General features: G+C 43.5%; 1 protein-coding gene across 1 annotated transcript; it reads left to right on the plus strand.

The window, feature by feature from the left end:
* The first annotated feature begins 1,018 nt into the window (after positions 1-1,018).
* On the plus strand, positions 1,019-14,626 carry ENC1 (ectodermal-neural cortex 1). Its single transcript, XM_074856227.1, has 3 exons — positions 1,019-1,247; positions 5,859-7,671; positions 11,353-14,626. The coding sequence occupies exon 2, from the start codon at positions 5,871-5,873 to the stop codon at positions 7,638-7,640; it is 1,770 nt and encodes a 589-aa protein (XP_074712328.1). The 5' UTR covers positions 1,019-1,247; positions 5,859-5,870; the 3' UTR covers positions 7,641-7,671; positions 11,353-14,626.
* The last annotated feature ends 11,515 nt before the right edge of the window (positions 14,627-26,141 follow it).

The raw sequence follows: 26,141 nt of genomic DNA on the forward strand, positions 1-26,141 counted from the left end.
GAAGCCTCTTTAGACTAATACTATTGCTTTAAATGGTATTAGCAAGCGGTAAATTAGCAGTATGTACAATGTTTAGTATGGCACCCTGTATTTTTCTTGTAGAGAGCTCCACAATACCTTTATGTAAACACTGCTGTTACGTCTAGATGTTTATTTTTGAAATCGGCCTTTTGCACAAGCACATTTTTCTCATACTTTGTTAATTGGTAAATAATGAAAGCCAGGTTTAGCGTTGTGCTGCTGTAGCACGTCGGTGTGCGGCTACGAGGCGGTAGCTCTGCGACGGCCTCATGAGAGCGCAGTGGCAGCGTGGTGCGCGGCAGCTCCGCGGCCGCGGGAGGGACCCGCGCCCGGGAGCGGTGCTCGGCCCCCCGCGATGCTCTCAGGCCCTGCCGCCCGCTCCCCGGGACGCTGCGGAGGGGCTCGCCGGCGGCTGCTTGGCTCGGCTCCTCCCCGGGCTCGGCCGCGGCGGGGCACGCCGTGCGGGCCGGGGCAGCGCAGCCGCCGCGCGGCCCTTCTCCCCCGTCCCCGTCCAGTTATTTCGCTGTCGGCAAAGCAGCGCGTGCCCCCTCGTCCACTCGGAGCGCCGCAGGCGCTGGCAGCCGGGTCCCCCGGGGAGCGCCCGCCTGGCCCCGCAGAATGCCGCTCCGGCTAGCCCGCACAGCGGGGGCCGGTCCGGCTAACCCCGCGGGGCCCCCGCGCCGCCCCGGCCCGGCCCGGGGCCACGGGCACCGCCCACTGCGCGGCCCGCGGGCAGGGGAGGCCGTCCTGCAGCCCCCGGCGGGGCGGCGCGGGGGCACCTTTGCACCTTCCCTGCCGCCGGCCGGGACAAGACAGCGCAGCGCTGCTGCTCCTGCTGCCGCTGCTGCCGCTGCCGCGCTGCCCGCCTCCGCCTCCTCCTCCTCCTCCCCCCGTCCCTCCCCCGCCTGTCACTCACTCGCTTTGCATAAACGCTCCCCCCGCCCCCAGCCCTTATACCCTTTCTCCGCGCTGCCGCCGGGGCAGAGCTGCGGCCGGCGGTGCGAGCAGCGGCAGCCGTCCCCTTCTCACCTTCCTTCCGTCCCTTTTTCCCACCTCCCGCCCTCCTTCCGCGTCCCGCCTCCCGCCAGCGGCACCACCTCCGCTGGCGCTGCGCTGCCGCTTCTCCGCGGTACCGCCGAGCCGGCAGCCGTGCTTCCCGCCCATGCGCGGCGCTGCGCCGCCCGCGGAGGCCGAGGGACGCCCGCGCTCGCCCAGGAGCCGCTGCCGTAAGTCGGTGCCCGCCGACCTGTTGCCGCGCCGGCCGAGGCGGGGGGCGGGCGGGCAGCGCGGGTCCGCGGGGGGCGGCCGGGCGGCGGGGCTGCCCCACGCGCGGGGCAGGCGCTGCCTGGGTCTCCGCTGCGCCCGGAGCCGGGCTGCCCCGCTGGTCCCCGGCGCAGCCGGCGCCCGGCCCTCCTCCGCTTCGCCCGGAGCGCCGGGGAGCATCGGCCCTTCTGCAGGCAGCGGGGCGCTGGACGGGCGGTGCGTTGACATCCGTGGTAGCTGTTGTCTCCGGTATGCGGCTGCCCTCGGACAGGGCCAGCTCCTGTTAGGAAGCCTGATCGCCTTCCCGGTGGGCTTCGGCGTCCTCCTCGGGGCCCCGGGAGGTGCAGAGCATCCCTCGCGGGCGGGAGGCAGGGCAGGGGAATGAGCGAGCGCCTGGCTGCTCCCGGAGCTGGCTGCGACGCTGCTCTCCCCGCGCTGGTGGAGAAACTTTTGCACGAGGTTATTGCTCTATAAAGGAAACCAAATGCATTTTAACTTCTCATACTGTTTCTTTATCAAGTTGGGAAGAAATCCAGCAAGTTCCTTTTCAGAGACGGAGTTGTTCAGGCGTTATGATGGAGTGAACTGGGGGGGGAGAATTTAGAGTTTGGTTTCTTTGTCTGCGTGTGGTGAACAGTAGTGTATTCGTAGCAGGAGCAGCGTGTTCTGCTTTCCGTCTCACTGCAAGTACTAGGAAGCCACTGAGTTTGTGGCTTAGAGGACTTCAGGTAGCGTCAGGGTTTGGCTCTGCAAAACTGATAGTATCGCTGCAGATTTAGCAGTTGAAAGCGGTATTAGTTAAATCGATGGGCTGTTTAGCAGATTTCCTCTCCTTCAGCGGGTTCGCTGGTTCTAAACAAAACACAACCACTACCCTGTAATTACAGAGTCATATTAAAATAGGCTACATCAGGGATGTGTCAGTAATTTGAAAATACTTGATTTTTCATTTGATTTAGGCTGAGACCTGCATGCTGCAGAGCTGTTAAGTAGGGCAGGGAGTCTGTTGTTCAGTCTTAAAGTAGTGTTCACTACTGGGGCTGCTGTGACAAGCAGCCTATTGAAGTGTAATTATAAATCAAAGTCTTGGTTCAACCTCTATTCCTAGATAAAATCTGTATCTGTAATTTACTGACCACTTCTTGTCTTTTGCATACAAATACTATTTCTAAGGAAAAAGTGCCTGAAGGGAGTTGACTCATATTATTCAAGATGAACATTTGCTTACTGACTGTAAATTACCTCTGCTGAAGTATTTGAGTCTTGCATAATTTCCAACACCAAATAGAGAAATCAGAGATTTATACACTTTAATATTCTTGTAAGATTTTGGACTGAGCTAAGTGTCAGGAATTGCAAAAGGACATACTTACAGAAACAGTCTGTTAGTAAATTATGATATTTGCTTGTAAGGATGTTTGTTCGACTAGTCCATGTGTAAACTCATCTCGGCAACCACAGTGGAGGAAAAAGATATATATAGATATGTATCTTTGTTCTGTTTGGGGAAATACATTAGCTTATCTTAAACGTGAATTGTCATACTTTGAATTGTTCTCAGTAGATGACATTGTGATGATAAAGGCAGTATTACTAGAATAAAGACCAGTATATATAAAATCTGCAAGTGCTTCCTGAGAAATGGCATTGATCACTGAAAAAAAAAATCTTCTATTTTAGTGGGGTGAAATGCTGAGCGTCTTACTCAGTGGCTGTCAGTGGCTCTTAGTTTTTTTACAGTGCTGTCTGTAACTGTGGCTGTGGGTGGGCTTGGGTAACACACAGTGATCTGTTCCTCCCATCTGCATATTGTCTGTAGCCTCCAATGTATGCATCACTGCAGGGTGGTTTTTTTATGTTTGCTTCTATTTTGTTGTGGTTATGGGCTCATTCTGAATGATGCTGAGCAAGTGATGCTGGCAAGAGTGCAGAGTCTGCTGAAAGATCTGAATGCCTGTGTTTGCAGCGTCTGATGTGAACTTTAACTGCCCTATTTCTGAACCCTGCATGCATGATAAAAGAAAGTTTCCAGTATATGCCAAATTCTCCCAATGTGTGGGGGGAAAGGAGAAGAGCTGTGTTTTCGTGGATGTTTTGATATGCCTAGATTGTGGCCTATACACATTGACTTAACCGAGGTGGAGAGCAGGGGGGCAATGAGCATCTTCAGATCCTGGTGACTCTATTGTCTTTGATTAGTGGGTGTTTAGCTCCCATCCTGCTCCCTGGTGAGGAAACCTTGCAGGAGTAGGTCCTCAGTGTGAGGAAAGCCGATCTGTAGAGATCCATTAAATTGCATTGCATCATAAAATGGTAAAGTGCCTGGAAAAGTTTGAAAAAATTGCAGGAGGTGCTTTGTCAATAAAGGGTTTGCCTTCCCATCCGTGTTTCCAAACTGTGTACTAGTATTTCAAGCCGTGACCCTTTCTGTAATCCTTCAGTTCCAGCAGGTTTCAACCTGTATATAGTCAGTATAACCTTTTTGGCTATAGATTAAATGGGTAATTTTAGTCTGAGATTAGTGCTCAGTATCCTTGAATGCCATCTGAGTCTTTATTTGCCAGACAATACAATTGCATTAAAGGTAATTTAATTTTTCTTGTAACAGGATTTGTAATTTGAAGACATACCAGCCTCCTTAATGGTCATTCTTAGTGCATTTAATAGGTTGGTCTAAGGAGCATTGGTAAAATACCTTTCCTTGTGGCTGTGATGGGAAGGATTCCTCTCTGTTCTGGAGGATTTTGAGTTGAGTACTGTATATTGAGCTGTGTTGGTTGTTCTTTTCAATCCCAGTTAAGTTTCATCAGGGAGGTCATATTTCAGTTTAAAGGAAATGGGCTATGGTAGTTTTACAGTAAGATATCTCTTTGTTCCTTAATTGATACTGGTTTGTGGGGCTTTTTTGCTGTGACTGAAGGGAAAGATGTATCACAAACTTGCTGTTGGATGGGACAAAATCCAATTATTCTGTATGTTAGCACAGCCAGCAAGGAGGCTATGCTGCATTTATTCTGTAGGTGTTGCATATTGCATATGCACAGATCACTTGTTCTGAAATGGAGTCTGCTGCCCAAATTAATGGCTTCGATCTTGTTAAAGGTTCTGGTCTTACGAATCTAGAAAAATATGTGTTATTTATTAAAAAATGGGGGGAGGGGGTTTTGAGGCTTGTAAAGCTCTTGTGTTGAAGGATGAAGTGTGGGAGTAGAGTTGTACAGTTCTGTACTGCTTAAACATGCTCAGGAATATGAAAATGTTTGAGTCTGTGAGAGAGGGAAGTATATCCACATTAAAAACCTCCACAAGTGGCCTCAGGTCATGCTCTGACTTTGAGCATTGGGCGCTTCCCAGATAGACTTTTGCCCTGTTCCTTATTTGAAGGTGCAGTAAAAGGGACTCTGGGCATACGAGTATCATAGTATTTAGGGAAGTTTGGTTCTCGTATTTCTCCAAGCTTCCTCTGCAGTTTGGAGAGAGAGAAGTGAAAGTATTACAGTAATGGTCACAGCCACAGCTTGCACTGGGCTCTGTATGCTTCACCTCCTATTACTTGCCCTGTGGCTTTTTGGCCATTAGCTTTATATGGCTGCCAGTATTCCTCCCTTTCCTTATACTCCATGCTACTTTGGCTTGGCTCTTAATTAAATCTGGAAACTTGCTGCTGTAATCATACGTAGACCTGCATATCATGGCAGGTAACAGTAACATTCATCTCCAAACAGGGACCAAAGAGCATTGTGTTTGTTAGGAATAGAGTAGGATAGGATAGATCTTCTGTTTTATGCCTCCTCCAAACCTCGGAATGAACCAATGGCTTGTGGTCTGAGTACCTGACTCAAGGCAGCTTCAGAGGTGATACCTCGGAGACTTCAGCTGATAGTCAAAACACATTGTTCTGCTGACTCTGCCAATGTGTGTATATGCTGTATCACTATAGCAGGCAGCTGCTGGCAGAGTTTGAGATGTAATCTCTGAAATTTGTCGTCTTTTTTTTTTTTTATGATTTCATGAGTCTAAATTTATGATCGTTGCTAGGTTTTTATTTTAAAGTTCCCTTTTTTTCATTCTCTGCTGTTGCATATGGAATTATTATATCAAAGGGAAGTTTCCTAATGGGATTAGTAGGTTTTTTGTTCCCTGTGCAGCTTTTGACATTCCTTAGGTATTCTGTCTGGTAGCTCTTCCTGCTATGATTCAGTACAGGAGAATGTTTCAAGCATATGCATGTGTACGTATGTAATGAATCAACTGGTCTAGGTTGGGGAAGGGTGAGAAAATCGGTCCTCGCTCCTTTTCTTTCTCCTCTGACTTACTTGCTTACTGTATTGCTATGAAAGTTGGAGATCAGGTTTCCCAGGATAAACCTGCTCTTGGGCAACAAATTTGGAGTATGTCATTTATGAAACTCATCTTACAAAAAATAAACACATGCCAAAGGTAGATGCAATTCTCTGTCCACTCATCTATAAATTAAGGCTTTTTTTCCCATCTTATAGTGAATAACAGATACACTTTTTGATATGTAAAAATAACTCTCATTAATCTTATTAATTTATTTTCTTTGTTTATAGGTGTAAAAGAAAATGTCAGTCAGCATGCATGAAAATCGCAAATCTAGGGCCAGTACTGGCTCCATAAACATATACTTGTTCCACAAGTCATCCTATGCTGATAGTGTCCTTACTCACCTGAACCTTCTGCGTCAGCAGCGTCTCTTTACAGATGTACTTCTGCATGCTGGGAACAGGTCATTCCCCTGCCACAGAGCCGTTCTAGCTGCTTGTAGCCGCTATTTCGAAGCAATGTTCAGTGGAGGACTGAAAGAGAGCCAGGACAGTGAAGTCAACTTTCATAATTCGATTCACCCTGAAGTCTTGGAGCTTCTTCTGGACTATGCGTATTCCTCCAGGGTTATCATCAATGAGGAGAATGCGGAGTCGCTGCTGGAGGCCGGTGACATGCTGGAGTTTCAGGACATTAGGGATGCTTGTGCAGAATTTCTGGAGAAAAACCTTCATCCCACCAACTGTCTTGGCATGCTGCTGCTGTCGGATGCTCACCAGTGCACCAAGCTCTATGAACTCTCTTGGAGGATGTGCCTTAGCAACTTCCAGAGTATCAGTAAAAGTGAAGACTTTCTTCAGCTGCCAAAAGACATGGTAGTGCAGCTCCTTTCCAGTGAAGAATTAGAAACTGAAGATGAAAGGCTAGTATATGAATCGGCTATCAACTGGGTCAACTATGACCTGAGTAAGCGTCACTGTTACCTGCCCGAGCTGTTGCAGACAGTGAGACTGGCCCTCTTGCCAGCCATATACCTTATGGAGAATGTGGCCATGGAAGAACTTATCACCAAGCAAAGGAAAAGCAAAGAGATTGTAGAAGAATCAATACGATGCAAGTTAAAGATCTTACAGAATGATGGAGTGGTCACTAGTTTGTGTGCCAGACCCCGTAAAACTGGCCATTCGCTTTTTCTTTTGGGTGGCCAAACCTTTATGTGTGACAAGCTGTACTTGGTGGACCAAAAGGCAAAGGAGATCATTCCAAAGGCCGACATACCAAGTCCACGGAAAGAATTCAGTGCTTGTGCCATAGGCTGCAAAGTGTATATCACTGGAGGACGAGGGTCAGAAAATGGAGTCTCCAAAGACGTGTGGGTGTATGACACCCTTCATGAGGAGTGGTCAAAGGCTGCTCCCATGCTGGTAGCTAGGTTTGGGCATGGCTCTGCCGAGCTTAAGCACTGTTTGTATGTAGTAGGAGGACACACTGCAGCAACTGGTTGCCTTCCAGCTTCCCCTTCAGTATCCTTAAAGCAAGTAGAACAATATGACCCTGTGACCAACAAATGGACCATGGTCGCCCCATTGCGAGAGGGAGTAAGCAATGCAGCTGTAGTCAGCGCAAAGCTTAAGCTGTTTGCTTTTGGAGGTACCAGCGTTAGCCATGACAAGCTGCCCAAAGTTCAGTGCTATGATCAGTGTGAAAACAGGTGGACAGTACCAGCCACCTGCCCCCAGCCCTGGCGCTACACAGCTGCAGCTGTTCTGGGTAACCAGATTTTTATTATGGGTGGAGATACCGAATTCTCTGCGTGCTCCGCTTATAAATTCAACAGTGAGGCATACCAGTGGACTAAGGTGGGAGATGTGACAGCAAAGCGAATGAGCTGCCATGCAGTAGCATCTGGAAACAAGTTGTATGTGGTTGGAGGCTACTTTGGCATTCAGAGATGCAAAACGTTGGACTGCTATGATCCCACGTTGGATGTATGGAACAGCATAACAACTGTGCCCTATTCGTTAATTCCCACAGCGTTTGTCAGCACATGGAAGCACCTCCCCTCATAATTGTGTGTATGTTGCAATTACAAATGACCAGGTAAGAAATAACACCTTTGAATTACACTGTAATAATGCTTTTCACGTCTCTTGAGGAGTGTGAGTATATTCAATCCAATTTTATAGGTGGAACAACTGAGACACATACATTCACAGGCTGTTATAAGCCAGGCACTATGTCTGTGACAAAGCCAGATACTGGAAGTAGTTTGCCACGTATCTTGCACCCACTTCTCTTTACGTGGCCTTTTCCTGCATGATTGAGATATAAAGGACTGAGCAAAAATAACGCTTTCAACCTGTGGGGAAATGCAGATAATCTTTTGGAAATCAAATCCTGCTCTGTGTTTAAATAAATGCATGCTAAACATGGGTTTGGTGCCATTTTCCTGACAACAGAGGCTAGGTCACTCTATATATCCAGAAACAGTGCCCAAAAAAGATACTGTAAATTCTGATCTGAAGCCTGATAGTGAATTCACTTGAATTTCCAGGCAGACAGCATGCTTTCTCCATGCAGATAGCCATTAAGGAAACTTGCTGCCTTATGAAAGGTGTTTCACAGGCACTTCAGGCCTAATTTTCCATCTCACCCAGATAGGTGAGATAGGTTGCACCTGCATGGACCAACATTGTATTTGCTCCACTGATACACTTTAAAATACAGATTTCTTTAAAATAGTTATGGTCATATATGTTGGACTAGATATAGTGTCAGGAAGACATATAATTAATACTGCTGGCTGAAATAATTACTGGTCTATAGCACACACTGTTCCAAAACAATTTAATTATACATAATGGGCCAAGCTCTTACCAGATGCAACTTCAGCATTGTATCTTCTCACCAGCAAGTCTGAATTTGGCCTTGGTTGGTTGTTGTGAATTTCTGATTTTTAGAAGGAGCAAAGATTCACGAAAAAAACCCACTAAAAAATCTGGGTACTTACACATACTGCCAATATTTTTCAAATCTGTTTATTTCATCCTAAGTACTAACTGTTACTTCAAGTGTTTCTCATTTTTTCTTAGTTTTATCTTTTCTAGAGATATATCACTTCTGTCACTGACTTTTTCCAGAACTATTAATCTGTATATTTTACAACAAATCTGGCAGTATCCTGTTAGTGTTGTGTTGCTCTCTTCCCCCATTCCACCCTTGGGACTTCAGTTCAGATCACAGTTGCCACCAGCCAACCAACCAAATACAGTGGTATGCTTACTCCTAAATAATCCATGCCCTGTGAGTGGTACTTTCTTTTTGGATTTGAACAGTGTATAGCATAACCATGAAGGCAGGCAGGTTAAAAGCAACAAGGCAAGTACAGTTGCAGTAATTCAACAAGCTCTGTGTTTGCATCTAAGTTACCTAGGCTTTCCAGAAAATAGGAAGAAAGCTTGTGTATGAAGACTTACCTAGGTTCTTCTGTTTGGGTCAGATGGTTTTATTTTTTCTGGTGTCTTTTGCAGCTGGAGACATTTGCCTGACTCTTGCAGTAAACATGAAACCCAAATGTCTTTGAAGCAGTGTAGTTAGAACTATATACCTAGAAATTAAGGATAGTTGTGAAATTCCTTTCTCTGTGTTACAGGATTTATCTCATAGTTGCCTTTCAGCTGACTGGGAGCTTTGGTTAAGTCAAGAATACAAGGTTGGGCCCATGCAAAGCAGCAGGTCAGCATGGAAATCTAGTGTGAAATTGGGCTGTGTTGTGCCATCAGCTACTCTTGTCTCAGGTGGTTGTTTGTCTTGAAGACACTGCCCTCTCTCCTCTCCTTACTTCATTTTTCCCAGATTTACTTTTGGGAAAGAAGGACAAACCCTTGAGACTTACCAGATCCTGGGTGCTGGGAGTAATCACACCCCTGACAACCAGCAAATGGAAGCCCCGATTTCTGTGTGGTGGCTTCCTCCCTAGCTGGGAACAATGTCTTGACATCTTCAGTTAATTTCTATTATTACTGACTTTCAGCAGTGATCAGTGTTATCAGAGTAGCAGTACTGAATGCCCGAACTCTGGTCTGTGCCAAGAAAAATATTGACTTATCCTTCTGAGACTGACTTAATTGTTCTGAAGTTTACAGTACATGAGAGGGAGTGTTTTATTTTGAAAAAGAGTCCTCAGAATATAACGGTGTAAAAAGCTTTCCTTTGCTGTGTGGTATCTTGTTAAAAGCCATTATTTTAGCTTAACTCACACACAAGATAACTGGCTGAACACAGCCGTAGACTGAAATCTCTCCAATGCTGTGTGCTCATCCAGCAAGTAGTTTTGTTTTTTTTTTTTTTCTACTGACTCCTGCTGCTTTGTCAGTGGGTGGGAAGGACAAAAAGGAAATTACTTCTGATTACCCTCTGTTTTCATGGTGCTGTGTGGCCCCAGTCTGACAGCTTTTAGGAAGACTTCAGTCTGCTTTGTCTCATTCCTCAAACTTGGGGCTTCTGAGTAGGATTTCCCCCCCCCCTCCGTTTCAGACTTGTTTATAATTTTTTTAAAGTTCATCCCATGACAAGGAACATTGTTTTGGCTTCAGTGTTGGTAATCCCTTTCAGTGGAAAGAACGACATGCTATGCTAAAGAATGTCTAGGAAAGACTAATCAACACTAAGTGCAGAGACCTTTTTTCAGACATAACAAAGATAGTGAGTTTCAAGCCCACAGTTGCAAAGAGTCTTGGTGCTGTGGGCTGTTATGTAGGCTGTGGTGTCTCCTGTGAGTGTTCCCTGTTGTTCTTAGACATCACAGCTTGAGAGAGATGTGGTATTATGTTCAAGTGAACTGTGAGTTCGCTGGAGCTCCTTTGCATCGTAATGATGTAGGATTTGCCTCCTAAAATCCTAGCAGTGCAATCAGAAATGACTGTGATGAGCTGATGATGGTTTGGAAGCTGGAATTTTAATACAGCTTCAGAGTGTTAAGCAAAGCAGGATCTCAGCATCCAAAGGCTGAATTTCTCATTAAAAATTAGTTATTCATAAAGGACTCTAGGGTGGAGTTATTGGTGCGTGGTACGTTGCTGTGTGAAAAGAAATGAGGCAGACTTCTGCTCTAATGAATAGTAGATAAGTTTTAAGTAAGGGGATTATATGTCCTTTTCTATATTGTGAATCAATTAAATTCAGAATTCTTCATGGTGAACGGAGGCATTGGGGTGAGACACCTTCACTTCCCCTTCTGCTTTATTCCAACCAGGTTTGTGTTGGCCGAGGGATAGAAAAAACTCTTTGTACTAAGTGTTCATGGGAGCTTTTGTGGAAAAGAAGTTGCACAATGTTATGTTTGCTTGAAACAAATCCACAAACCTTTAAGATTTTGGGTGAACACAGAACTGTTAAAAGTATGCAGGATGCAGAGCCCATCATGTTGAACTGTATTGGGCCAGTTTGATTTAGGTTTCAAATGACTGACTTTATAGCCAAAAAATGAAATGGTCTTTCTGGGGTCAGTAGGATGGTAAAATATAATAATAAAGACAGAATCTGACCCTAAATAATTATGGTTTTGGCTGGCTTATTTATCAGTAGTTGGCTATCAGACAGGAATGGGGGAGGGTGGGGGGTGCAGGGGGTGGGAAAGCCATCAACTGGATTGTATCCTAAGCCTAGCTTTTAGATTTTCTTTGACATCTAACAAAAACCTTATGGTACATTGTCTCAGCAAAACCCTTTAAGTCTTTTTTCTCTTCTTTTTATTTTTTTCCCCTTTTCCCATGCTTTTAGTTTACTCCTTTATTTGGAGAGGAGAATTGGAACCTCAGATCTGGAGAAAAGGTTTTAATGAAGAAAAATCGTTCAGCGTCTCTTGCATTTGAAGAAAATCATCAGCACCTTGTAAATTATCTAACCCAGACATGAAGGAATGGGAAGAAAAAAAACCTGTCTTTAATGCTTCAGCACGTGGTTTAAATATGAATGGACAAACCTGTGATCAGGTCCTTGTGCTAGTAATTGTGGATTAATGCCAATATTAATCAGTCCTTCAAAGAAGAAAAAGAAGAGACAGAACTTCTCTGAGCTGTGCAGCACACAGCACTCAATTTCCATGGACTCCGCTGTTTGTATGTGAAATTTGAAATGGTTGTCACCTTGCTTTGTGGTGGTTTGAAGTGCCAGCGCCAGCTGCAGGGGAAGCAGGCCAGATCTGAAACAGTGCGATGCTGCTGTGAATGAAGAGACAGCGCTATTGCTGCTGAACTCTAACTGGAGCATGCTTGTCTGTGGGCAGTGCCTACATCTTTTAGATCCCATGTTGCATTGTCCTGTGTGCAGTGAGTGACCTTCCACTTGATAAGGAACAGACCAGTGGTGAAATGTTTTTGCAACAGTGGGGAACAAAAATTACATCCCCCAAATGCTCCTTGTTCCTTTTCCTCCCTGTATTTATAAGTAATTCAAACTGTCCCCTTCCTGTTATGTTACTTGTAGATATAGTTATTTATTGTTCAGTGCTTGCATGCTGAAGCAATGCCTGCAATGGTCTTCATGTTGCAAGGGCTTGTGTGAATTGTATGTTTTGCACATTTTGTGATCGCTGACTTGCTCTGCTGCACAAAGAAAGAAAACTGTTGGATAACAGTTGGAAGTGGGAGGGAGGGGTGGCTTCCCAGTCGGAAATGAAAGAATTACAAGGCAGGATCTTAAATTACACGCGTACTAAAGGAAGAAGCCATGGAGGTCACTTTCTCAGGCCACCGGCTCCCCAGGTTGCATGTGGTGTGTCTTGTAGATGGTGTCCTTGCTACATTTCATTTGTTGGTCATGCCTTTCAATTTCTAATCTGGAAATAGCCAAAATCTCTTGCAGCTCTCTCTTTGTGCAGCTTCCTGATTGCAACGCAAATACTGTGGAAGAGCTTCTGGATACCAAGCCCAGATGAAGTCATTGTCCAAAGTTATTTATTTATTTATTGGGTTGGAGGAGGGGTACCTACAATATAGCCACATTGACCTGAATGAGTGGAGTATGGTGATTCAAGAATGAAAACAAACCTCAAGATAGGTTAGTGATGAAGTCTTTAAAAACAAACAAAAAACAAACAAAAAAAACAAAACAAAAAAAAAACAAGAGCAGCAATTTTGCACTGACTGGATTGCCTCATCCATCTGGATTTCAGATGATCATCTGAGTGGCCAGGTGTCAAAGACCTAAGTGCTCTGGCAAAATTCTTATGGGGATAGAAAATGAATTTCAAACCTCTTAATCTTAAAAATAGCCCTCAAACTCTGCTGCCTTTTATTTTCCTTAGCCAGGTGTGTCTTTAAACACTTGGTTGCTCAGAAGCGTCAGACACAATCCTGAGAAACCAAACTGATTTTTACATAAATTTATTTATCAGTCTGGTCTTGAGACAGATGAAGCTACTGTTTTTCTTCTGGATTTCAGAAGCTTATGTTTCACAGGTGCTTTCTTTGCCAAATCCTGTCATGAAGCCTGTATTGTATTGTGGTTTTTTGTAAATGTTTCTGGAGCCCAACTTAACAGGCACATTCAGTAACATGGTGTGTGCTGTGGTATAAGTAAACAGCTGCATGCGTGCATGCAAAACACAAATAATCACATTGGTGATGCTTGCCTTTCTCTGTGTGACAGTGATGTAGCTGTATTTGTGAAAGTTTTGTCATCTGAAAATGTTTACACTGGTCACTGGAAGTTTCTCTGTGCTGCCTTACATTTGACTTGCTGTTTGGAGTAGACCCTTACATTTCAGAAATAAGAGTATTTGGAGTTCTGTGAATACTGAGAGAACATTGATTAATTAGCAAAGGCATTACCATTTTTTTAAAGGGTGAGGCCCAGCTAGATATGAACAGTTACAGTTCCTCTGGTTAAACTGATTTCTTGAAATGATAGATTTAAAAAAGGTGTTTAAGCTTTCCCTTCCCCCCTCCCCCAGCATTGGTTCTTTTCTCTTAGATGGCTTTTAAGCAATAGGAAAACATCCTAAATAGGGTATCTCTCCTTTCTATGTCCCTGTACTTGCACAGGTTGCCCTATTGAAGCAAACAGCCTTGAATTGCTTTTGCCTTTCATCTTACGGATCACTCCTGGGAGTGGGAAGAGAGCCATAAAATCAGACTTCCTGTGTTTTGCATGTCCTCTCCCCAGGCGCTAGTGAGTGCAGGAGGTACAAGGAAGAGAAGAACTGGGTCCCCAGGGGCCCTCTTGTTTGAATAAGGGCATACAGGTTTGAGACCTGTTTTCTGCATCGAGCTGATTAGAGTCCAGACATGAAGCTGCACTGCATCTACATCTACTTAGCTTATGAAATCTGTTTTGTAGCACCATGCAACTTCCAAAAGTGGGATGAATTTTCTGCAGCTGTTTCCAAAGTTGTGGTCTGCTTTCAAGTCCTCGATTAATTCCTGTGTGTAGGCTGAAGGAAGCCAAAGTCAGGGTGGGCCTCTGGCTCTGCATGGTATATGCTAGGCTCTTGCTGTTTGAATTGTTGTGGGAATCCTGGCTAGCTAGTTGACCATTCCAGTCCTGCAAAACACCCCACACTTTGAAGCAAAAGCAGTTCACAGAAGAGTGCACACAAAAACCCTGGCATAAGACAGGAAGGTTCCTCTTATTTTGCAGGCTGGTTGCTGTAGAAACATATAACAAAGGACAGCCTTCCTCTTCTGGTATAATTGTGCAGCCCCTTTTCTCTAGGTCTGACACCTGTCTGAACAAGAGTGATTAGAGCAGAATAATGTTCCCTTCCTTGGCTTTTGAAGATGTGGTTTGTGTGCTAAAAGAAAAGTGTGCAAGTGAAGAAGTAAAATTGTCTGTGTTGTATCTTTTTGTTTGCTACTACATTTTAAGGTTTTGTAAAACTTGCTTTTTTTTTCACAATGTGAAACTGAAGGTCAATAAATTATTAGAGATTTTGTCTCCATGGAACATTTACTTCAAGAATTGTCTCTTCCTCCCCTCCCTCCCCACCCCCAAATGCTTTGAATGCCTTATAATGTCCTTTACATATTCTCTTAATAAAAGCACATCAACAACATATAGTTTACTGCCTTGGTTTAAGCTTCTGCTTCAGTTGCACTTCCCTTCCCTTTGTTCTTTTGTGTTGCTGTTACTATGATCTTTATCTCAAAGTTCAGCAGTTAAGACTCAAAACATTTAAGAACAGGAAATGCAAGTTTGTTGGTGCTTGCAGTAGAGTTTAGCTAGAGAGCTAGTGCCTGATACGACTTGGAAGTGGTATTAGGTCATCTTGAACCCTTCCTAATTATTCTCAAGGCAAAAAGTGCTGGCTGTGTGTAAAACATTCCAGTTGTTCTATATAATGCACACATAAAGCCGATCTTTTAAGCTTACTTATATTTTTATGTGTACACAGGGTGGTGGTTTGTTGTTTTGGTTTTTATAAATGCTGTTGAGTTTCTGTGTTGACTTAGAGCCCTCTGGCCTTAAGGTGTTGCTGACTACTGTCCAGGTCTAAAATAACATCATGCAGGGGCATTCATGCACATACCATGGAGGTTCAGTTGCGCAGGTCTGCTGAGTATTGACTGCTGTCTGCCTAGAAAAGAATGTTCCTCAAGTGTGCATCTGTTGCACTGGAGCAAAGGAACAGGGCCTTTCTTCCTACTTGGGTTGTTTCACTACCTACCATCTCATCCCTTTGCCTATACAGCTCTGAAGGAAGAAGTAGAAGAGAAGGAGGTGTCCACAGGTCACAGCACAGTGCAGCAAGGATGCTGATACTTCAGTTGTCATCACTAGCCTATACAGCGTGACTTGTGTAACTTGAGCACCTGGGTTCCTGGCCCTGGAAATGAAATTGTAGTGCTTGTTTAGCAAAGATAAAGGCAAGATATCCGCAGGAAGTATTGCTTTCTGCAAGAATCTGTAAAATCTTCTGATCTACCTCTTAAAATTTATGCAGCTGCCCTCTGAAACTCACAGGTTTCTTCAGGGTGTTTACTTGCCCAAAAGAGACAGGGCCATAGTACTGACTTTCAGGCCTCAACAGTGCTCAGTTAACCTGGGTTTGAGGTGTTTGCAATCAGTTTTGGCTGTGAGAGTGGGACACTTACCTCAGAGAATCTTGAAATATGAAGGATACTGCAAGAAATCAGCCTTCTCAAGAACAGGATAAGGTTAAATCAGTTACAGTGCTCATTGCAAGCTTTTTGCTGGACAGTAAGCTAGGTTAGGTTTTTTAATTCAGATTTCACCAGAGCCTGGGATGCTTACTGCAGCACTGGGAATAAACAGACTGCTGTAGAGTGACTCACAGGTGTCATTTTAGGGCATCAGGTTACTTATTGGATGATTTTTGTCTGGTCATGGATTCAGACTCTGTTGCTTGGCTCTGCATGTGGAAGACTTCTCAGACTGGAGGTCCGATATTTATAATGAGAATTTAAAATAGATAATTACATTTAGATTTAAAACAGCTGATAATTTGTAAAATAGACACCTGCAAGGTGTTGCTTCTATTTACAGTACATATGAATACTAAATGCCTTGAGAGATTAGAAAGGAATCAGCTCATTAGCATTGAGTATGGTTCCATCAAGGATACCTGGGTCATCAGCCCTGATCTGGAAGTCTCAAAAGGCTCTGTCTATGCTACTAAATTGAACATGCTTTGGAATGGTCTCTGGCATTGAGGCCAGCTGCCATGAAACAGCCATGAACTCTTCGAGCAGTCCCTTGTCCTGGAAAGACAGGGTGTCTGCATGCAAGCTGCTTGGGGTGACTTCTGGAGCGCTCTGGCTCTTGAATCCTGCCTGGGAATGCTACAGAGGAGTACAAGTTGGCATGGACCAAAACCATGATGGGGCTGCTCAAACAGTTTAGCAGAACTGATGATCTCCTTCCAGTGCCTGGGAACATTCCTGAGCGCAATTTAATATATTGCCATCATCCCAGCAGGGACATCTTGAGTAACATCACATTTAGGTCCTGGATAACTGGGTGGAAGTTGTCTGACCCAGCATTAGTGACCTAAATGCTGTTGGAAGGTGGAGGAAGGAATGCTGTCTCTGAGTCACCTGGACCTTGATAAGTGGAAAAGATGGGTCCCAAAGAGGGGGAGACACGCCACTTCTTCAGATACCATGACACAAAGCTTTGGAAGTGAGGAGGGGACAGGGCAGGAGTGCCCACATGTAGGTGAAGAATGGTTGGTGTGCCTGAAGGTAGGAGGTGGCAGCGCCCTGCAGGCTTTGCAGCAGCAGCATGGTGTCTTCTGGTTTGAAAAAAAAAAAAAAAAAAAGGAGCAGAGCTCTGTTGCAAAGAGACAGCTCAAGTGTCCATGTGGGAATGCGTATGCGTGCCCATACTCCTGGCTAGCAAACACCGAATGAGACAAAGTTAAGACTTTTGTTTTAAAGGATCACTAGTCACCAGCTTTACCAGCATATTGTCACTTTTGGCCCTTACACTGCTGTAAGACTTGCATTGTTTATTCCCCTTTGCAGTGTGAAAGTCTGTGATCTGAAATGGTAATCTGGTCTATCATCTGTGTATGTGCGTGCACATAAACCGTACAGAAACATAAATGTCATAGAAAAATTATGTGTTTATTCAAATCTTTACAGTTATGTGTGGGTGTGTCATGAAGCAAAGTAAAACTGCCTCAATGGTAACATATGCACATACACAACAGGACCATCTGTCCTCTATGTGTCTTTAATAATTGTCTGTGAATGTTAATGTGTCACTATTTGTTAGAAACTACATTTAAATATGAGAATTACTCTTAAAACTAAAAATGTATGTAAGGCATGACTGTGAGTTAAAATGAGTGATTAAATTCATTACAAATCTCTTTCATAATCATGTTTAGACTATGCTCCTAGCCGGACAATCCTCTGACAGTCTCAGGAAACTAAATTAGACAATGTGTCCTTTTTTGTGTGTGTGTGTCTAGTTACCCTAGAAACCATAATCTTTATCTCTTAAGTGATGGGGAGCTGTGAAGGAGGAAAAGCCACAGGAATTTCTGCCAGTACTACTCCTAATCCTACTCTTACATTATCAGACATTTAGTAAATTACTTAACGCTTGTGTATTAGATGAAGTTCATTAGATATTTTGTAATCACTGTGCGGAATTTGTGAGTCATAGCCCATGATCTGATTCAGAGTTAAAGTTTATGGTTGACTGTGTTACTTAATTGCAATTATATATTTATATAAGCCAGAGTCAGAAATACAGACTAAGATTTTACAGATCTGCAGTTCTTTCCATAAGATTTCAACATACCTCATCACATTTCATCCCAACAGGTTTATGAGGAAGCAAAAATATTTAGTCCCAGGCTTGGGCCAGGAAGCTGCGACATGGGGGATTTGTTGAAGGATGCAACAGGAATCGCAGCAGACCCTCCTCAGGTGTCCTGGCACTTTTTCCTGGAGCCACTGCGTGCACTGCACTAGTCAGTGAGATGTCAGGCTGCTTTGTGAGACTGGCTGTGAAAACTTGTCATCTCATTCACATTGTTAATTGGCTTGAGAACAGGTTAAATTGTTTACAGAGATGTTGTCTCTCAGGACTAACAGAAGTAGGGAGAACTTGCCACAAGGTAAACAAAAGTAAGCTGGCTTTTTGTATAGTGGTGAGGAACCATAGTTCTTTCAGGCAGATGGTTACTCTTTAGCTAAAGAGCGCTGATGGGAAGCAGACAGGTTTAGGGAGCTGCTAGTAGCAGAGTATTTACACAGACTCAAAATGTTATCCTGCTCCTCGGCATCCCTCCTAGTATGGAGAGGTACTGAGCAAAAGAAAGAAGCAGGCTGGACTTTTTATCTTAAATGCAATAGGCTTTCTTTCCATTCAAAAAATAGAAACATCTTGTTTTACAGATACTGGAAAGAGTATTTTAAATCCTGGGAATCACTGTAAGGGGACTTAGGCAATGCAGATTTTCTCCTAGGTTGAGAGTAGCCTCGCTCAGGGTTTGAGAAACAGCTGGGCAAGAGGAGGTCAGTGGGTTGGTGGAAGTGTCACTGGCAGCACAGGATAGTGGTCCAGCTTTCATTTCCATGCCAACTTAGCACTTACTGTCTTTCACCCTCGTATTTGCTCTTTCAACCTGTTCCTTTGTAAACTCCTAGATCCATTGCCCCAGCCCATACACTTGGATGGGGGGAAGCAGTGAATCTTGCAGACGTTAGGAGGAAGAAAGGTAGAAAGCTTTTAATGACATTTGCTTACATGTTGCCATTGAATGTGGTCCAGGAGTTGTATCCCACAGCCTGATAATCCTGCAGAGGATCTACCTTTGTCTCGCTCTACCTGAATAGAAGAGCTTTAGCCCCTTTCTCACACAGCTTGCGGCTATTAGGTGTTTGCAACCCTGTTTGGCAAAGGCCTGTATCTAGCTGTTTCTGGTTAACTTTGCAAAAACCCTGAGAATACTCATGTCATAAGGTAAGATCCGATGTGTTGTGTTAGCTGGTGTTTTGTTAGCTTTAAAAGCGTTAGCTATCAGCGCTGATGTATGTCCTCTTCTGTTTAGCTGAAACATGCCTTTCACCCTTGATCCTGCTAACGGGATTCTGGAACAATCAGGCGCATGCAGACACTCTCACAGGGACCACCTTGACCTGCTCGCAGGCATCCAAACACCCTCCCTGTTACTGGGGGTACTTTATGTTGGGATTTATTAGCCACTGTGCATTTTCAACAAATTGATTCAAGTTGATAAGAAACAGGTTCCCTTCTCCCTACCTCCCACCCAGATGAAAATACCACCCCTTTAGTCACAGAGTAGTTAAGTCTGTCTTTCCTCACCTGGTATTTTTTGCAGATTTTTTTTTGCCAGTCTCTTTGTGATGGTTTGCTTGTTTTTCTATATAAAAGTGGAGCTTTTTTCCAAGGTGTGACTTGGCAGTGGCCAAGAAACCCACCTACTTGTGTCCTCCTGGCCACAGCATCACAGCGAGGTGGGCACTGTGGGATGGAGGGAGATCTGCTTGGGTAAGAAGCAGCTGTTTGTGGGAGATGCTCTGGGTGTGCAGCCCAGGAGGTAGGGATGGAGGCATTGATAGCACAAGTGGTGGCTGCGGCACCTTGAGAAATACAGGAGCTTTTTTCTACTTGGAGCAGACCTAACAGATCCTCTGCTGAAGGAAGAGTTTCCTAGGGACCCAGAGGAGATTTTATGAGGTTTCTTCAATGCTCACAGTTGCTGGACTAGTGGGCAAGACCATAGAAAAAAATAAATATTTTTCTGTCTCACACTCTTCTTCCAAGAAAACACTGTATTTATGACCAAGCATCTCCACTTTGTTCACCTCACACAGTGCATTTGGGTGTTTCTATTTAAAAGTGATTTTATTTGACGCTTTAGTAAAATATGACTTTATTGATCAAAAGTCTGTGGGTATCTGTGGTCCATGTCACTTTCAGGAAAGACTAGGGCACACTCACCTCAAGCCTCTGCGTCATTCAGGGTCATGTTGAGCTGCCACTTGGCATTTCTTGCCCAGGACAATGGCCAGAAAATAGGGAGAAATGACCTTGCTGAAATTGCTGGCTCTGTTGGACAGAAGGCTCAGAGCTGATTGCAGCCCCAGAAATGTGTCCTGCAGCCCTGGATCCTGGCTGTGTGCTGAGACTTAAGATAACTACAAATGCAGCTGCCAATAAGCTGAGGCACATTTTCCCACTCCTTGCAGCTACTTCAGTCCATGGAAGAACAAGGCATTTCTTTCTCCTGCTCTGATCCATTTCAAAGGCTCAAGGAGGAAAAATTTTTATGGTTAAAAAAAAAACATTAAAAATTGTGATACCAGCTTTATAGATTCAGAGGTAAACTAGCTGGTTGTTTAAACAATTGTACAGTCAAGCACCATAACAAGAACATTTAAATAAAAAGGTGTGAGTGATTTTAACTTAGTTGGAATAGCAAACAGTGGATTCGTTTTGATCTCTAAAATAGAGAAATAGTTTTTTCCCTATTTTTCTTGAGCTATTCTGGTTAAAAACTGGCCTATAAAATGCTTCAGCTTTCCCCTTGTCAACTCAGATGCAATGTTTACCCTGTGAGCGTGTCTGTGTGTGCTTAACTTCACAGTCAGTGGATTCATTCAGAGACCATAATGTTAGCATATGTCAGTTGCAGGATTAAGGCCTGTGCTAATAGGAAAAAAATTCATGATGGAGAACTGCAGGGTACTGATAGAAAGGGTTGAGGGATGGCCAAACTCTTTAATTTTTCTATTGAGGACATCAAAAAGATTGTTCCTGTGGCAAACAGAAATTATCTGCTCCTAAGGGTGCTTGAACAACACAATAGACAGAGAGCAACTAAGATGGCTTGGAAAATTCTAATACCAAGCATGTAAACAATACTGTTTAAATAGTTTTAGATTGCCATTGTTAGAATTTATTTAGCATTCTTTTCTAGTTATGTTATATTCATTTCTATACAGGATAAAATGCGAAAACATAGTATGTGTTCACTGAAGATTCCCCTGTAAGTGGTGTGTGCATTAAAAAAAAATGTATAAAATACTTTCCATCAGGTTGCCAAGAACTGTATTGGCAGAGGGAAATGACATTACTTCTTCTCAATAGGAGGAGACTAGCTACTTAGTCATCTTGACAGCCAAATCTGAGAGTTCACAATATTTGAGAAGAATTAGATGCAAAAGTCTTAAATTTATTTATTTCTGTCTTAGAGCTGTGACCACTAGTGATCCACCCGTTCTCTGGTGCTGTTGAACACCAGCAGCACCTCTGATGGAGACGTGCTCAGTGAACGTCCTGTTAGCACTGAGCATATCTTGGGATCAGGTGCATAGACTAGGGCTACCATCAGGCTGGGGCACACAGTTGTTGCTCTAGTTCAGCATCCTGCATGGATTATCACCTTATGAAATGCATCAGAGCAGTTGCAAGAAATGCTGCATTAGGCACCAGTGGCATAACTATCCTTCCTGAGAAGTTTCTCTTTGATTTTCTGGATACAAAAGAGCTTCCTTGAAGTCACCTAGGTTGAGTACTGCCTCTCTCACAGCAGCCTGTGACAAGTCTTGGAGTTATCCTGTCTGCCAGCAGCCACAGCTCAGGAAAACACTCTGCCTTCATCTCATTTATCACCAGAGCCTGCAGCAAGGGACAGAAGGTCTCAACCCAGGACCTGAGTGCATGTAGGACCTGGAAAATGGTGCATATATTAATTTTACAGTTTTATTATTATGAAGAGCTGAAAATGAGTGTCTATGTTCAAGCATCACACAGTCACTGAATCTGAGAAGGACTGAGGTTGGAAGGGGCCTCTGGGAATGGTGCAGTCCAAACTCTGCCCCAGCTCCCAGCAGGGTCACCCATAGCAGGTTGCTCAGGGTCATGACCAGTCAGTCAGATTTGAGTATCTGTCTCCAAGGGTGGAGGTGATACAACCTCTCTGGGCAGCCTATGCCTGTGCTTTACCACCCTCACAGTAAACTGGTTTTGTTTATGGTTAAGTGGAATTTCTTACATTTCAGTTTGTGCCCGTTGCCTCTTGTGCTGTCACTGGGCACTACTCTGAAATGTCCAGATATGTCTCCACACTCTCAGGTCATTGACTACATAGAATCATAGAATTATTTGGGTTGGAAGGGACCTTAAAGATCACCTAGTTCCAACCTCCCTGCCATGGGCAGGGACACCTTCCACCAGATCAGGCTGCTCAAAGCCTCATCAAACCTGGCCTTGAACACTTCCAGGGAGGGGGCAGCCACAACTTCTCTGGGCAACCTGTTCCAGTGTCTCACCACCCTCACAGGAAAGAATTTCTTCCTTACATCTAATCTAAATTTACCCTCTCTCAGTTTAAAACCATTACTCCTCATCCTATCACTACACTCCCCGATAAAGAGACCCTCCCCATCTTTCCTGTAGGCCCCCTTTAAGTACTGGAAGGCCGGTCTAAGGTTGAACAATCCCAACTCTCTCAGCCTGCCTTCACAGGAGTGGTGGTCCATCTCTCTGATCATCTTCATGGCCCTCCTCTGGACTTGCTTGAGCAGGTCCATGTCCTTCTTATGTTGGGGTACTCCAGGTGGGGTCTCACAAGAGCAGAGTAGAGGGGTAGAATCACCTCCCTCAAGCTGCTGACCACACTTCTCTTGATGCAGCCCAGGATACAGTTGGCTTTCTGGGCCACATTGCTGGCTTATACTCTGTTTTTCATCCACCAACACCCCCAAGTCCTTCTCCACAGGACTGCTCTCAATCTACTCATCACCCAGCCTGTATTTGTGCTTGGGATTACCTCAACCCATCTTTTTAATTCATCTGTGTTATAATAATAGACAAATATGTCTCTTTTTTAAATAATCTGCTGAAAAGGTATTGTAGTAGAAAGGATGTTTTATTGAAGATGTTTACAGTGAATATTTACAGTGAATTGCATAAGCCAGTAGAGGCTAGCTATGACCCATCTAACCAAGATTAGTACTAAATTAAAATGAGAATGATATATTATAACAGAGCTGCTGAATTTAGAGTATCTTGTGGAACAGGTGATATCTATTAAATTACAAACTTCATGTACTGTGTCTTCTTTCCCCAGGACTTTTACTGTAAGAACTCTGAATATATTAACCATGTATACGAGCTTCAGTGATAAAGTCTGCTGCTCCAACACTTAAAATATATTTTCAGAATGGAATAAAATAAGGATCAGTCTTTTTATTGTAAGTCAGAAACCTAGAAATCGGTGTTATTTTATAGACAGGTTGTATCTTTCCAATGGACATGGTAGATAATCTCTGGGCTAGGGGGGTTGGCTAGCAAATACATTAAAATTTGTGAGGTTTGGAAGGAAAATATTTCTTGTCATTAGCTGATAAGTGTCCTTTTATGCCAGTAGCTGAGATCTTTATTCTGTATCTTTTTGGTAATGTAGTACTCATGAAGAAATTAGTAGGAAATGTGTTTGTGAAACAGACCAGGACTTATGTAGATCTGTAGCCAACAAAGTACAAAACTTGCTAATAGTGCTAATTGTTATGGCACTGATATATTGTAGGCAGAGAAGGTGTTGCTGCACGTTCTAAAATGATGGTATGAGAGGCTTTGTTAGGAGGAATACATTTATTAGCAAGTGACTAAATAGTGTATTGTATTTGACACAGGATAGAAGAGATGGTTTATTCACCAGACCAACATGTAGAGATGCAACGCAAGTCATCAAGAAAGGTATAAGCCCTTACGAAAATAATGATTTCAGACCTAAACCTTCCTGTTGTGTATCAGATCTCCATACCTCCACATGCACACTGTTGTGCAACTAGAGGGTGGCAACAATGGTGCTGTTGGGATTTTTAAGACCAAAAGATTGTTTTTATTTAACTGGATAGTTGTAGCCAAATGTCTTATATTTCAGTAGGGATCTGGGATGGAAAAGTGCTGTTCAGCCTCCACATGTTATTAGCTAAATCATGAAACCAAAGCTACAAAAACAGTTTGCCATGAAGGCAAGACAGGCCTTCAGGTAGTTAACAGCTGATTTTAATTTAAAAAGTGAATTAGTTAACCTGTGTTATAGATCAGAGAGAACTAGTTGGTTTTGTCTTGACTGTGCTGCTGGCATTTAGTGAATACTTTCAACAATACTCCTGAAAAAAGAAAAAAAAAAGTAAAATTGTGGGGTTTGACTTGACTGTGGCCCCTGTCCACAAGAATTCTCTTAAACAGGTCTACGCGGGTAAAGAGATCTCCAGAACAGGGAGAATTTTCTAGGCAACAGACTTTGCAGATTCAAGGCTCAGATTTATCTTTTTTCCCCTCTTCCATGAAGTGAAGTCTGCAGCCAAAGACTTCCACCTACCGTTTTCATTCCCCCACAATTTAAAAAAAAAAATTATTTTCAACCAAAAAGTTTAACATTATTTCTTCAAGATATCCACCACTCAAAAAACATGCTTAGAATAGTCTTGGATGTTCATGTTTTTCTCATTGCATTAAAAAACCTGATCACAGTGATATAGGGCATAGCTACAAAGGGATTAATGAGCTGTAGAGAGTTGCTAGGTGTATCTGATCAGTGCACATCCAATTCCACTTTCCTCTGATCATACACAATCTCTCAGCAGTCTTCTCAACAGCGTAGCTTTTGTTCAAAAGCCCCGCTGAAGGTGTTCAGGAACTGGAATCTCTCTGTCTCCAATGGAAAAATCTCCAACTTGCTGGTGACCTTGAAATTGGCATTTAAATTAATTTAAAAGTTGCTTTTTATTAGCTTGAGAAACTCGAAAACTTCTTATGCTGCTACTTCTCCCCAAAATAAGTATGTTTTTAAATCTACAGGAGTGGCTGCACACAGCGAAAATGTAGCATTATGCAAACCCATGTTCTCTGCTCAAGACTTGTTCCTGTCTGTAAAGCCAATGAGATTCCAGGTCTAACTTTGCTAAAAATATTAAATGTACATCTGGTAGAATCAAGTGAAAACTGTTCATTTTTGGTTATGAAGACTAAAAGGGTGGAAGCAACTGACTGTTCTTATCATATAATCTCTAAAGGATAAGAAGTCTCTCCCATCTGGAGGCAGCCATAACTCTATATAATGTAATCAAATTATCTTGTTTGTATCATTCTATTGCCTTTAAATGTTAATTGTTGTTGTTACAGAGAACAGGCATTCCCCTCTGTGTTTCCAGAGAGATGGAGTTACTTGGGAAACACCAAGTGACAGCTGAGCGTGACTGGGAACTGAAATTCAGAGCTTAAGAGACTCTTCCAAGGATATGTAACCGGTTAGATGTACAGCTAACTTGAAAGGTCACACTGATATGTAAGCAAACAAAAGCCTAAAGATCCCTCTTCTTTTTCTTTGGACCTCTTTCCTTATGTTTTAGAGGCAATTTTCTGAAGTAGCCTTCACAAATAACCCTCTTTTTCCAAGAGAGGGGATTTTTCTTTACCTGATGCTTCATGCCTGTTTTTCCCAAATGCTGAGGACATGCTTACATGTTTTAAATAGTCTTGTGTTTTGTGTCCAGTTCATGATAGAGTATTGGATATCTTTGGCTAAAGAGTGGCTAGTACTGCTTGGCTGTACTTGCTGTCAGCAAGGAGTGGTTTGGACTGGATGTGACTGCTGCTGCAGGACATCACAGGGTTGTGCAGAGGGGATGCTCTGTGACCTCTGTATGCTCTGGCCTGTGAGTAATGGAAGAATGAGACTTCATAACTTTTTGACTGTTTTGGCCACCAGAAGCTGATGGGGAACTGTGATGTGCTCCAAAGGGAAGGTGAGACTTAGGCACTGATAGGAAACATACTTTTGGGGAGAATCTGGGAGCAAAGAGAAAAGGCTGCTTGTTTCCCAGAGGAGAAGGAAAGGGCTGAGAAAGTGGTGGGATGAGGAAATGTTTATGAAAGGTGGCCTTTGTCAGCAGCTTTCACCTCTTGATTGATGCTGGGCGTTTGAGTGACTTATACAAACAGAGTAAGATGCATGGCATTGCACTTCACTGACTTTAACCACAGCAGGGTTTGCCTTTTGCAGGTTGTGATCAGTTTTTGATCAGTGAATTGAGACAGATTATTCCTGTTGGAAA

This window comes from Strix uralensis, chromosome Z, assembly GCF_047716275.1.
Source record: "Strix uralensis isolate ZFMK-TIS-50842 chromosome Z, bStrUra1, whole genome shotgun sequence".
NCBI lineage: Eukaryota > Metazoa > Chordata > Aves > Strigiformes > Strigidae > Strix > Strix uralensis.